This window comes from Nasonia vitripennis, chromosome 3 (assembly GCF_009193385.2).
Source record: "Nasonia vitripennis strain AsymCx chromosome 3, Nvit_psr_1.1, whole genome shotgun sequence".
NCBI classification, from domain to species: Eukaryota; Metazoa; Arthropoda; class Insecta; order Hymenoptera; family Pteromalidae; genus Nasonia; species Nasonia vitripennis.
In genome coordinates, this window is record NC_045759.1 from 6,997,711 (window position 1) to 7,011,454 (window position 13,744).

The 13,744-nt window shown below is 41.7% G+C and overlaps 2 protein-coding genes across 3 annotated transcripts in view; both read right to left on the reverse strand.

The window, feature by feature from the left end:
• Nucleotides 1–200: 200 nt before the first annotated feature.
• On the reverse strand, nt 201–3,350 carry LOC116738549 (probable serine/threonine-protein kinase dyrk1). The gene has a single exon (XM_032598539.1). It carries the CDS (start codon nt 3,082–3,084, stop codon nt 2,731–2,733), a length of 354 nt encoding a protein of 117 aa, XP_032454430.1. The 5' UTR covers nt 3,085–3,350; the 3' UTR covers nt 201–2,730.
• Nucleotides 201–13,744, reverse strand: part of LOC100123106 (protein tweety) — a 38,399-nt gene continuing 24,855 nt past the window's right edge. The window contains exons 2-9 of one of the 2 annotated variants that reach the window (XM_032598538.1): nt 12,397–12,613; nt 7,857–8,129; nt 6,523–6,854; nt 5,775–6,206; nt 5,385–5,486; nt 5,210–5,302; nt 3,427–3,614; nt 201–3,350 (exon numbers count right to left, since the gene is read on the reverse strand). In XM_032598538.1, coding sequence (XP_032454429.1) covers nt 3,449–3,614; nt 5,210–5,302; nt 5,385–5,486; nt 5,775–6,206; nt 6,523–6,854; nt 7,857–8,129; nt 12,397–12,534 — 1,536 coding nt within the window. In that variant the 5' untranslated portion in view covers nt 12,535–12,613 and the 3' untranslated portion in view covers nt 201–3,350; nt 3,427–3,448. Of the gene's footprint in view, nt 3,351–3,426; nt 3,615–5,062; nt 5,303–5,384; nt 5,487–5,774; nt 6,207–6,522; nt 6,855–7,856; nt 8,130–12,396; nt 12,614–13,744 lie in introns of both variants that reach the window. The other variant, XM_032598537.1, reaches the window with a different exon arrangement.

Below are 13,744 nucleotides of genomic sequence, written 5' to 3' on the forward strand. Positions count from 1 at the left end.
GTGCGTCTTTAAACTGCGAATGCAAACCTTTTTGCCTTGCGCGGAGATAAAGAAGAAGGAAAAAGAAAAGTATACACACGATGATTGGATGAACGTGAATGCGGAATGATTACTCGTCGAAAAGTCAATTAATTTATTATTACTATTCTGACCTCATCGAAGACAAGATTAGAAAAGAGCTATTTTCTTTTTTTTCTTTCTTTATTTTTGAGCATAGCCCATGTTAAAACATTACTAGATAAAGAGTATCACACTTTACACATTTACTCCATAATCTTATTACGTTTATGCACTATGTTTATTTTTCTTGTATTCTCTCCTCACTGAGCTTTATATGTACAGGAATGGCCAAGTGATGGTATGGAAACGTGGAAAAAAGTGGTCGTGTGTCGCTGATTTTTCGTTGCAAATGTCTGCATTCATTTATTTTACGAGTGTTTTGTTATTACAACCATCGGATGAATTTAGGTCCCACGGTTTTCTTTTTATTTCTGAAATACTCTTATTTTTGTATCTCTTATGACTGATCAGTAATCAGAAAACCAAATCTAAAACCATACTACTCGATTGTTAATTTTATATTTGTTTTCACATTTAAATACGTGTACGAATTTTGGAAAATAGAAAAAGTTGTCTTTGTTCAGACCAAATAAATTTTATTTAAATAATGCTTTATACAAAATTTTCCTTATTCTTCACATATAATATACTTATGGGAGATAAAGTGAATTTTATTTAATCTAATATATAAAAGGAAAGAAAAATCTAACACAATATTATAAATATAAAATTAACAATATACAGTTTAGGGTATGCTTTTCGAAACCTTTTAAGATAAGCGGACATTTTATGGAATGAAACCTCAAAGGTATATCGTTTTCTTTTATTTTCCTATAGCTCGCGCGTTTCGTAAAAATCAATCAGTCGGTTATTCTATATCGTTACAATATTATTATCATCATTTTTTAAATAACTTTTATCGATACAATGTCGTAGAAAAAAAGGAAATAATAATAATTAAAAAAAGATCAGCCGGTTTGGGCTTTGTACTTAAGACGGGTGTTCACGCAAGGAACGGCAGTACTTTGAAATAGATTTTTTTTCATATTTTCCTTCGTTATTTATTTTTCATTATAATTCGAAAGTCTTATATGAATTGAATGCAATAAATTACTTCCTCTTTATCACTCGTGTAACGTCTTTATATCGTGCGGTAACTCTTAGCTTCTCTATTATTATAACTTTAGCATAAATAATCCTTATAAATGCATCGAACTTTTAACGGAAAATAAATTGTGTATATGTGTGCTTGGTTAACGCTGTCTTTATCAAATCACGCGTTTGTTCCTTACTCCTTTCTTTTCAATATTAAAGTGTAAAAAGATTGTATAAAAAAGTGTCTCTTGGTATACCTTTCACGTGAATTTTCAATTAATATCGCTTTTCTTACGGTCTCTTACGTTAAAAAGAAAACGCTCACCAAATTTGTGTTACAACGCACGTCATTATGTCGTGCTAGGTTCAATCTTCGTAGTAAAAAAAGTTCTTAAAAAAATTACAACAAATGTCTTTTGTTTTAAACATTTCGATATCAAATTACACATCGGATACACGAACGTGGAACTCATTTACAAAACTTAAAAAATACTAAAATTATTTCTAGGAAGTGGCTAGATAACGATACTTCGGCACTTCTTAATAGCAATTATGGTATAAAAGTAACACATAATCCATACTTCTCACATTTATAATATAATCATTATATTAATCAAAACTACAACTAAATTATATCATTATAAATCAATGATAAAACCTTAAAGGATCTAACGTAAAGTACGTTTATATAGATCTCAAGTATAAAAAGTGTCGAAGTAACGGTCCTATAAAATCCTTCCTTCATTTTCTCTTATTAAACTATATAATAAATGCATACTCGTAAGGATAATAGGACAAAATAGATAAACAAACTCTATCATGGCCACTGTACATGATATACAAATACAATCGATATACGTGTAATACGCCTAGTTAATCTTCGATTAAATTTCCCTCCTACTACTTCCTTTGTCTTCCTATTCGATGAACATCTCTTAGGCTTCAAAGGTTCTCGTTTTTAATTTTTTCATCTTCTTCGATTTCCGAGGTTTTAAACGCCCCCTCTTTTCGCTCTTTGGTTTCTCGCTCGATACACTTATCGCGTTGAACTAAAGGAAAAAAAGCCCTCACCTGCCACCACCACCACCAACTGAACGCACAGACGCTTTAACGCAATTACGCTGTTACAGGGTATGTAAGACTTTTTTTTTGTATTTTTCTACTTTTTCCCTTGTACCGTCGCTGAGCAACTGCTTTTTAAATCACGTTTTATCAACGTAACATAAAAAAATCAGCGTGGAAATAAATTAATTCGGTAAAACACAAAAGCAGATCACGAATCATTTTATGTAAATTCTTGGTTTTGCAATATTAGAAAAATTATTTTCCAAAAAAAAGTAGCAGTAAAAATTAAAAACAGTCCAAGGAATAGTTTAAAAATACAATTGCGCAACGACTTGCAATACATTCCACCCCTTCCAGATTAGTCTGAGCCAAGACTACGTTTCTTTTAGTAATCTTCTCTTATTACCCTTTTGTGAAAGAATAGCAATCCTTTTCAAAATTGTATCTAAGAAAAGATATTGTAAAAAGATACGCTGTCTATCCTAAAAACCGCATGGCCTAATACACAGCTTACAGCTCGGTAACAGCGTACAGATTAGGATCGCTTCCCTGTACTTGACTGAGCGTCGACACCTGCTGCTGCTGTTGTTGCTGTTGTTGCTGCTGCTGCTGATGTTGCTGGTGTTTGTCGTGCCTCCAATTGTACGTACCGTACATATTGGGCACGGTGCTGCCTGCGTTATTTCCGACCCCTACGGAATGACTTCCGTCATAGCCGTTGCTGTGCGCCCTAGAGAAGTTCCTATCGAGGGTGCGAACCTGGTCCTGCATCGACTGCTGCTGATTCTGCTGGTGATGCTGCTGGTCTTGAATGCGAACCGATCCCGGTGCCTTGTTGCGCACGAGCGAGCGGAACTGGTTCATGTTGCTGCGCGAGTGTGCCTCTATGTCCCAACTGTTGTTGGTGCTGGGATTGGGCACTGGCAAGGGTCGGCCCGTCTGGTTCCAGGCGGGTGTCGGGCCACGTTTTAGGTTGGCGAGGTTCTTGGGATCGAGGGTTTGGGTCTTGCGCGAATCCTGGAAGGTTGCTAAATGCTGCTGCTGGCCGCCGATGCTGCCGTGAGAGTTGTGCGACAGGTTGCTACCGCCCGTGAACGAAGCTACACTCGGCGTCCATGGTGGCTCTCTTCCTGCATGTAATAAAACAAAACTTCGGTTAAAATATTCAATTTTCCAACTGGCACAATATTGCAATCGAAGCCTTACCCGGTCCCGAGGGGGCGTGCCCTCAGTAGAAATCACTTGACTCCAGGGTCTTGCACTGCTTGCTCAGAGTCGCGTACTGGCCAGGCTGATCCCCGAGCCCGGCACGATGGTCAGCTCGTCCGCTTGTCTGCTGATTATGCTGACTCGATTTGTGATCCCCAATTCCGCTCCCGTTAAGGCCCCCACCTCTGTGGAAGCAAAGAGATATTTTTCATAATTAACAATGAGGCTGATTATTAGATTTGCTTACGGCTTAAAAGATTTAGCTTAGCCTATTTAGCGCATGAATCTAACGTTTGATCAAACGTGATTAATTGTATGATCTCAGTGGTTTATCGCACAGAACCTTTGCTCGAAGGTTATTTCAAGAAAAAGCGTTGACCACGGATATCATATTTGTAATTATGCTCTATAAACTAAAGGAGGACAAAAAGAGCTGCTTGTTAATGTTCATCAGATCGTTAGTGAAACAAAATTTGCGTAAATTAAATAAAAACGACAGTCTGCTAAACACGTTTTTTTTTTTGCTTTATAAACAACATTCTCCACAACATTGATAAAAGAGAAATAGGTCCTACAGACCATTCGAAAATTAATAAATGTCATATGAAAAAGTATTGAAATAACAACGAGCATACTAATATGTACTATCCATATGAAATGAATCTCAGAACCATTGACAGAAAATATTGAAATGATTTTGAACGAGACGAGTACATCACTACTGATGAATTTAAGAAATAGAACGGTCGATATTGATTTTCAAAATCACTAGGTTGATTAATTATAAAGTTCTATTTCTTAAGCTATAAACTATCAACAATATAAATATTTGAATATATAACGAAGCAAATAATACAACAACGCTCATAGTAATGTAACATTTGCAGCGAATTTGAAAAATTTTGCAAATCAAAACAAAATTATCAGATATTAAATATTTAGTACAAAAATACTTTACTCCATCGTTAGTACACATCACAACATCATTACCAATGAAAGTTAACGTATTTTCAAAACTTGTTTCACAACGACACAATCATCTTCAGGACCATCTAACAAACACATCAAATACATAGCGATGTATAAAAATGAACTAATTCATGTAATTTTCTCGAATAATTATACCAATTAGTTGACGTTTGAGCCAATGGTAATAACTTCAATAATTGAATACCTTATAACCTGTCGGTCGTTGCTTAGCAAATAGTTGTAAGTAATTTGTGAATATCTGCGTTAGAACTGTCTTAATTATAAATAATCACTATTATTAAAAATGAAGTCAAATAAATTGAAGGTTTAATGACTTTAAGCTTTTATCTTTGCATGTTATATTAACGGGAACTTATTAAATTAGCTTAATCTATCTAATTAGCTTAATATATTTAAACTCTCTTCGTTTTATATTAGCAGAATTGTAATTACGTTATCACGAGCAGTCTTGGAACTCGCTACTAATCAAGCGTGACTTCCAAAAAGGCACACCGATAGTCAAAGTTCAGACACTGCTCACGAGTAATACGCATAAGCTTGAATAATCCGTTCTCTAGACGTATAACAAGAATATCTCAACTAAAAACTAGAAAACGCAAATAATAAGAACTTAGGGCGATGAAAAAAATAATCATGCACAAACTTGGACATGCTCTCGTGCATCTGACGTGCGCGGGCTGTCACAGCAGTAGCGTAAGACGGCGGGGGCGGCGTTAGCAATAGAGGCTGCTTAATAGTATGGTTGCCATGAGCATTTGGATTAAGAGGAGGGGCTGTAGGCGGGTACGACCCTTGGCCTCGGAGTGTCCGCGCTGCTATCGCCTGTGAGGCCGCCGACGGCGGCAGGTAGGGGTCCTGCTCGTTCACCTGGTGATAGTCGTTTCTGCAAACAGCACATTTGAAAGCAAGTTAGTATGAACCTTACTTGATATACAGAGATTAAAAAGTGTTTAAAGGAGACTCACCGTTTTCTGATGTAAATCCACGTGTGAGAGTCAACCCAGACGAGAACGGTGAAGAGGAAACCGGACGCCACGCTCGCCAAAAGCATCAGGGTCAGTCCGAACCTGTCGAGAGTGCATCGTAATTATAACTTGACGTTTGCTTTATTAAAATCAAACCTTGCAAGTATATTTTATACTCGTACACTTGACGCTAAAGATATTAATTGCGTTCCTTACAAACTTTCCCACCAGTTTCGTCCATTCATTTTGCTTACATTTATGAATACCGGCTTATTAAGATAGTTATCAAAGTTTCATTAAGAGAAGATTAATTAAGCTCTGGCTTAATTAGACGAAGGTAAAATAAACATACCGCGAAAAGAGTCGATATACTATACTAAAAATACTCACAATCCAAAGTGGCAGAGACTCTTAGCCGCGTGAACGTACTGCTTGTGCAGCGGTTTACAGTCGAGGAAGGTCGTGAGACTGGTGAGCTTGTTGTCGACGAAGATGATGTCGTTGAGCAGACTACTGAATCTCGGCTGAAGCTGTTGAGGATTGATGAGCATGAAGGCGAGCCGCTTCATGTCTTCGAGGTTCCGCCTCATGTTGTCGACCGACTGCTTGGCGATGAGAAGCTTCTGGGTGAACGGATTGGTGCGCGCGTTCTCGCAGTGCGTGTAATACGAGAAAACTTCGGCGGCCAGGGGCGACGGCGCGGCTCTGCTGATGTACTCGTCCGGTGCGACGCACAGGTCGCCCAGAGCAACCGAGCCAGCCAGGTATATCGAGGCCATCAGCCACGAGGTTATCACCGCGAATAGGCCGAACACGGAGAACCTGAAAGAAAACACAAACTTTTACAAACGCCTTCTAGGAAGTTTCGTCTACGAAGCTAAAGCGTATAAAACTCGAGCCTCTCTCTCTCTCTCTCCCGTGTATTTATCGTACACTCGCGCGAGCGAACCTCTCGAAGCGAAAAGGAGAGGGATAATCTCGAACGGTAGCTAAAAGTAAAATCCACTTGAAGCGCGCTTCAAAGGGAAGCCCTCTCAAAAGCATGGCTGCGCCTGGATTAGGTATACTTCAAGCAACATTTTTTCTCTCTCTTTAATTCGTCGAATACAGCGAGCCAGAAAACATATATAATACTAACGTGATGAGGGCGCATCTGGAGTGTCGCGCGACGCCGACCAGCAGGACCACGCAGAGGATGAGAAGTGCGCTGAGCACAGCCATGGTGACGGGCCACCTGTAAAGCTCGATCTTCTCGACGAGCTCGATAGCCGGTGCCAGAGATATGCCGAGCGGCCTGCGGATGTCGTTGGTACGGTTCACTACGATGCTCTCGTTGAACTTGATAAGGTCGTACACGTGGTAGGCCATGCCCAAGATGGTCTTGTTGGTGACCGGAGCGTCGAGGAGGTCCTTCAGTGCCAGCAGGTCCTCGCTGACTTTACGGGTCAGCGTCTGGTTTATCGTGTCGGTCTGCAAGAAGGCATTTCACTCGGTTAAATAATTTTCCAATTTTACACACGTACACACACACACACACACGCGCGCGCGCGAAAGAAGTTAATTGCTCTTGGAGGCAGAAGCGGGTCAACGAATCTTGGCGATCAGCGATGGGACTGAAATTTTCAAACCGCGACAGCAGCGAGATCGATTTCAATTAGGCCGTCAGTCGTGCGCGGAAATTAACGAGCCGCTATATATACGACGACACACAACGGATTAATACTTTAACCGAATTACACGACCATCTCGCTCTCGGTCTGAATATTCAGGAAGGCGTACGTGGGCTTAATCAAGAGCGCGATAACGAATTTACGCTTGACCCTCTCCTCTCCGCAGCAGAATTGAGCCTTGCATCTTTAACTTTCTAGTTATATGCCTTGCATCTATACACGGCATATATCTATAACATAATACTCGCCAAGTGTCCGTGCACAAACGGGAATTTATCAGGCACCTCGCGCGCGTGTTTTTGCGTCCGTCAAACGGCTTATGAATTTTTCCATCTCGCGGGGAGAGTCGAGAGCGCGTTGGGATGTAGGACGCAGAGAGACTTGTATGTATAGGTATATATGCACGGCGGCGTCTGTTCTTGATGTGCAAAATGCAACGAGCATCGAGATGCAAGCACATGAGCCTCGAGAGTTGGGTACTTCATAATGGAGGCGTTGGCTGCTGCTGCTCCTGAGGGTATAGTGTACCGACAATATCGCCGGGGGTTCGGATATTTACGAGGATGGGAGGGAAAAGGGATAAAAGGTGGCGATAGCCCGATTAAATATTTTAATGCGATGTTTATTTTGTGCGGAACTTCGTGGGAGAGATTTATGTCTCGGCGGTTCGATTGAATTATTGATGCGTTGCAAAATTGAAGATAAACAAAAAAAAATGCACTAAATTTCCTCTCCGACTTCACAAGACAGCGCCTCGTATTGAATATGCAAATACGACATATATATCAATATAGGTCCTCACCTGGTTCCTCACAGCCATGATGGAGCCGTCGATGTTCTTGGCGGCCGCGATGAGCTGGACGAGGCCGTTGTGGACGTCGTCGTTGCCGTAGAGGCCGACGGCGACGGCGCAACAGCAGAGGATGGCCAGAATCGCCAGGCAGCATTTCAGCAGAGCTATCGAGCGCCGGTGCCGGGGCTTACGGTCGCAGCAACGCGTCACCAGGTACACCAGGAGCACCAGCAGCGTCAGGATCAGCAGAGCCGCCGGTACACTGCCCAGGATTCCGAGGCTCTGAAAATATATATTAAGAATTGCGGTTAGTCCAAGTGCTTATAATTGTTTCTTTGAATTAACACGATTGTTTACATCCATTTCCGTCGCGCATCAGCAACGGTCCAGTTTCTAATGAAATATTCAAGCGGCACAATTACGTCTCTAATTAATCTCGATTGCTTCATTTCCTCCCATACATACAACGACTGCAAACGAAATATCGTCCCCACAACAGCCTCTGTCTCTCTAATATCATAACGAGCGATCGTTCCGAATTAATTACAATCAAGAAACGAGAGTAGCTTCCACATCCTCTCCTCGAAGACAAACATTGGCTATTCAGTCGTAAGTAACCGCGAGGATCCATCGATCTTCCGAACTACCAGCCCAACTCTCCTATCTTTCGCGCAATTACTCGCCCTTATTCTCTTTCTCTCCTTAAAAACGTACTCGACAATTTAAATCTATGCAGATAGTTCGGCATTTACATCCATTTCGCGCCGGCCGGCAATAAAGAAGTCCCCGTCTTACTCGAGCAACTTTTAGATAGGAAGAAGTACGGGGTATATATCGAGTAGCGCGAAAAGTTACACGAAGCGGGATATCGTCGTAGTCGAAGAAGCCAATTCTTTCTTCTGTACTTTTTATTCTTCTTTTCTTTTCTTTCGCGACAAAAAGCGCAGAGAGAGAGAGAGAGAGAGAGGGAGATAAAGGAGGACGACTTGGGAATTTTCGTCGCCAGCTTTTGGCGCGTTATGTATAGGTGTGGACTCGTTATTGCTCTCTGCAGTCGATGCTGCTACTTTTCGTTTGATATCCGAGGAATGAGAGGAAGTCGGTAATAGGAGGATGTAGGGAGGGAAGTATTTCGAGGGGGTATTTCGAATCCTTTGAGAAAAGATTGTTGTTGCTGTTACTTTGATATCAGTCGAAATAAAAGTACGTGTATAAGGATAACGCGTCTTGAATTCCTTGGAGTCTTCGAAGTTCTTCTCAAAGCTTATCAGAAATTTGCAATGTTTTCACAAGAAACCTACGATATTAATATATCAACCTCCTCATTAGCGTAACTCATTACCCGAACTTTTCTCTCTCTCTCTCTCTCTCCGTTGCAGTCGTCGTCTCAAAGAGAACCGAATCAGCTTACAAACTTCCTCTAATAACCAGCCAAGCGCTGAGCGCACGAGAAGAAGAAAACCGTCATAGACAGGCCGGATAAGAGGCAGAGGCAAAGGAGGAAGCCTAGTGGAAATGACTCTTGACGCGCCGAGCGATACACGAGAGAGAGAGAGAGAGTTTCCGGGTGTATGTACAGTCCTCCGCGGAGAAAATATCGACTCGCTTTTGCACATGCTGCGATTGGACGTCCTTCGTTGCTGCTTCTAATGCTCTTTGTAGCTTTTTTTTCGAGCGAACCCACTGGGGATGACGGTTGGATATGAGCAGGGTGCTTTAGTTTATTGGCAGGTTGCCTTTGGAAAAGTTCTCGAGATTGTTTTTAATGTATCGATGATTTTCGCAGACTTTTCCTTATACTCTCGTTCGCGACGTACAGTGTGAGTTTATAAATAATACTCGACATACCGGTTCACTATATCTCAACTTCGGGTCATGCCTCGATCGATCGAGGCGCACAACTGCATCTCTGCTCTATATTCGATTATACGCGCAGGAAAAAGGGGGAAATGGTTGCGACAACCTGATTTTCTTTAAATCAAAGAGCCAATAGCAGAAACCATAATTAACTCTAGCTCGCGCCGCGCAAAGCCCGTAATTAACTTTCAAAATAACATTCGACTGCGATATTTTGATAAATCAGAAGCCAGGCGGAATCTCATTAACTCCATAGAAATTCGTTATACTCGCGCTCGAAATATAACCAACAGTATAAAAGTCCAACAATAAATAATTCCCCAAACTCAGCTCTCGCTTCGAAAAACGCGCGATTCTTCGAGATAAAAAGAAAGAAGTCTCTGCAGCCATTGCGACAACTTTTCAATGGCTGCTGGATCAATTATTCGTATACATCAGGGTGAAAAAAAAACACGCGCGACGTCGTCGTGTCCCAAGTGGCTCCTTTGCGAAAGGCTTTTCAGAGCCCCTACGGGACGCACGCGACGACGACGTCGAACGAGACGCGAGGCGACGCACTGGAAAATAATGTTTGGGGCGTAATTGAAATTGACTTTTCGATTTTTGCTTTGCCAAGATATCGGGGCTTTGCTGAGGTGGGCTGATTTATGCGATGATTGATCCGAATTTCAAGCTTGTAATAATAGTAAATTATTGTGCTTTTAACATAACCAATTTACAATATTATAAAATCGCCTTCCAGAATTCAAACTCCTCCTCGCTCCAATTAGCGCCGACCTCATTCCCTCTCGACTCCGTAAAAATAAAGCCATATAATTTTTCCACCGGTAATTAACTCCTCCTGATGATTCCAGGGAAAATTATTCTTTCTCCCCAAACGATTCCTGCAGAGTCCTGAGGAGCTGGTGTGCATAAAGCGATCAGCGGAAAATTAAAGGGTGCAGTATACATGTATACAGATATACACAGGCGTATACGACAGAGGCGTGGGATAGAGGAAGCAGCGCAGAGAGCGGCGCGAACAATCAGCAAATGAGATCAAGAGATTAGACCGCGTCGGCGACGGAATGCACTTAAAACCGCGAACGGCGAAGGTGAAGTTCAAAATAGAGTCGTAGTCGTCGTTACGGCTTGATGAATGGATTTTTGAAATTCAATTTGCATAGTTGGAATTTTCTGTGTGTCTGCCAAGAATTGCTCTAATCCATCATTTCTCTCCTTTTAATTCCGGATTTGGCAGAGAAGCCTATGTATTGGGAATTCTCTCGCGGTGCAGCGCGTATCGGAAATGCATGAATCGCCTTTTGGCAGAGAGCTCTTGACTGGGCCGTATGTTCTTTGTAAGTCAGTGATACGCGCAATCTTTCCAATATTACACAGCGAATAAAACAAATCAGACACCCACGTTCACGCGTCCTGTCCCACCTCGTAGAAAATCCAATTCCTGTATCAACTCTCTGATGTTATTCCACGTAGTAAACTCACCCAACCACCGCCACACGCGACTAAGAAGCGCATCAAACCTAAAAAAAAGACCAACGCAGCAGACAAAATGCAGCAGGATAAGACAAGAAGATAGAAGCGCAAGCGCGCGGAAAATGCAGCAGACGAATCTCTCTCTCTCTCTCTCTCTCTCTCTCTCTCTCTCTCCAGCGGCATGTCTTTGTGCATTGTTCCAGCTTTCGCGGTGCGTATACGTGTATGTAAACGTACAGAGAGAGAGAGAGAGAGAGAGAGAGAGAATTTCAGCGCGTTTTAACTTTCCGGAGGGAGAAATGCGAGATTAAAGCGGATTTAGCCGTTATGCCAAAAGGGCGGATGAAGAATCGCAGACTCTGATTTTGCATGCGAAAATAATGTATCATCATTTTTTTTCTCTTCGCGAAGGAGACGTAATTTTATCGAGGGCAATTTCGCGTTTCCTTGAAAAGCGGCGATTTTTCATGGGAAATTCTCTTTTATTCTCCGCCAAAAGGGTCTAGCTCTCGACCGCCAATCGCAGATGGCCGTCCATTAGTCGGCTGCGCGCGCGCACTTCAACTTCTAGGAATGTGCCAGTTTATTAATCAAAGTCGCGAAATGAACTGGGGGAGGAGAGAAATTAAAATTGAATAATTGATTCGACTCGTTAATTTTCTGCGCCTCGGCGATTTTCGTAATAAGCACACGAGCGCGCGCGCGGAAGTGGATGTGCTTTGAGAATTAAAAACCAAGTGGTGACTTTTACGCTTCGCGTTATCGTTTAATATGTATATCCCGAGGATCCTTTTAATCCAGATAACGATGCGTCGGAAGCTTTGCTAGAGACGAGCGAGTAGTTTTTATAATTTTATTTTGTGACGTAAAAGTACTGTGAATAAATGTCTAAATAAACTAAATAAACGTATACGCTCTATTGAATATCGGTTTACTTTTCAATTGATTGCGTTTAGTTCGGAAATAAAGTGCACGGAATATCGAGTTTTTCCCGACGCGGCAGAAGCGTTTGTAAATTTTTTACTCGAAGCTATCAATAGACGCTTGCAAACCAAGGACTCGTATTTTTCCGATAGAAAAACGACTTGGCAATTAACCGCGTGACTGCCGACGTTGAGCAATAAATTTAACGGCTATATACGCTCTGCATTTTTAATTGCGAAATAAAACGTTTTTCAAATAGATTTCAAACAGATAAATAGTACGTTAGACTCACCTCCCCATAAACAGGCGACGTCGGGTTGAAGGTGTTGTTAATTTTGTGCATAGAAACATTGACGTGGGGAAACTGGTGGAAGATCCTCGCGAGCTGCGGCACCGTGTATTGCTCCGGAGGCTGCTGACCGACCGCCATTTTGGTTTGACCTTAATGGCTGCCAAATGATCAACCGGTGCAAAAGAGCCTCCTTACTTGTCAAGACATGCTATAACTTCTGCAACAAACGAAAATATTACACATTACAACAAACCATTATTATGCTTATTTTATTACATCCTATATAATTAAATGCTAACGGCATAGAAGCAATTCGATTGTGTCATTGTTACGACCGCCCATTCAATAAAACAGTTCGATTAACGATACTGCCGAATTGAATCGAGGTATAAATACACGCGACAATATTTATTTACGTTATATAACAGTTTGCGATAATTAGATCGTTGCGAGTCGGAGGCAACGATGAAACAGTACCGAGGGGAGAGACAAGCGCGTAAACGGCTGCACGTGCGCTAGTCGCGTGCGCAATGCACAATAAATTATCGAACAATTTAACTTATTGACATTCAAGGTGCGAACATCCTCTGCGTAATACTCACTTGCACATGCACGTCTCATCGGAATTACGAGTGCAAAAATCCACAATTTCCCAACGGTCGATCCACGTACGCGAATGGTTCTTTTTTAAAGAATTATATACACACACAGCCAATTGTTCATAACGATTCAGCTAAAGCGCCTGGGATTGATGCGCATTTTTCCGAGAAGCGCCGCCGCTGCCGCAGCAGCTCACAGAAAGAGAAAGAACAAAGAGCCATTGTTGATCCGACATCATCCTAACGCGCGCTGCTGCGATGCACACACAGCTGAACAAAAGTGCCTCAAGTGCTCGTTCTCTCTCTATGTGTGTATATAAAAATAATTCACCCCCACCATATAGCTTCTACGATATAGTTGCAAGCTGAGCACGCGAGTTTGCAGTCTGGAATTTATAACGAGAAATTGCGGAAGGAGGAATTTCGCTTGCTCTCGAGGAACTCCGGATATTTTTATGTACAGACGTTAAAAAACGACGAGGTCGTAGTCGATGATATAAAATTTATACACGAGAAGATGCGCAGGAGGCGTGGAAAGAATTACAACCGATAGAGGAACCGCGAGGACAAAGACTCGCCTTGTGTGTGTGTCTGTGTAAGTGAAGCGAGAGTTGCGTCGTAATTCGAGTTTAAAACGCCGTGAAAATTATCTCGTCGGAAATTTTTACGAGCGAATCATTATTATACACATCGTTCGAGCTTCATAAATCAAAAGCCTTTATAATTGATAAAATGAGCAGAGTATGCTC

Bases quoted from the DNA above. Each gene is read 5' to 3' on its own strand.
- LOC116738549 (XM_032598539.1), bottom strand. From the start codon at position 3,084: ATGAACCAGTTCCGCTCGCTCGTGCGCAACAAGGCACCGGGATCGGTT.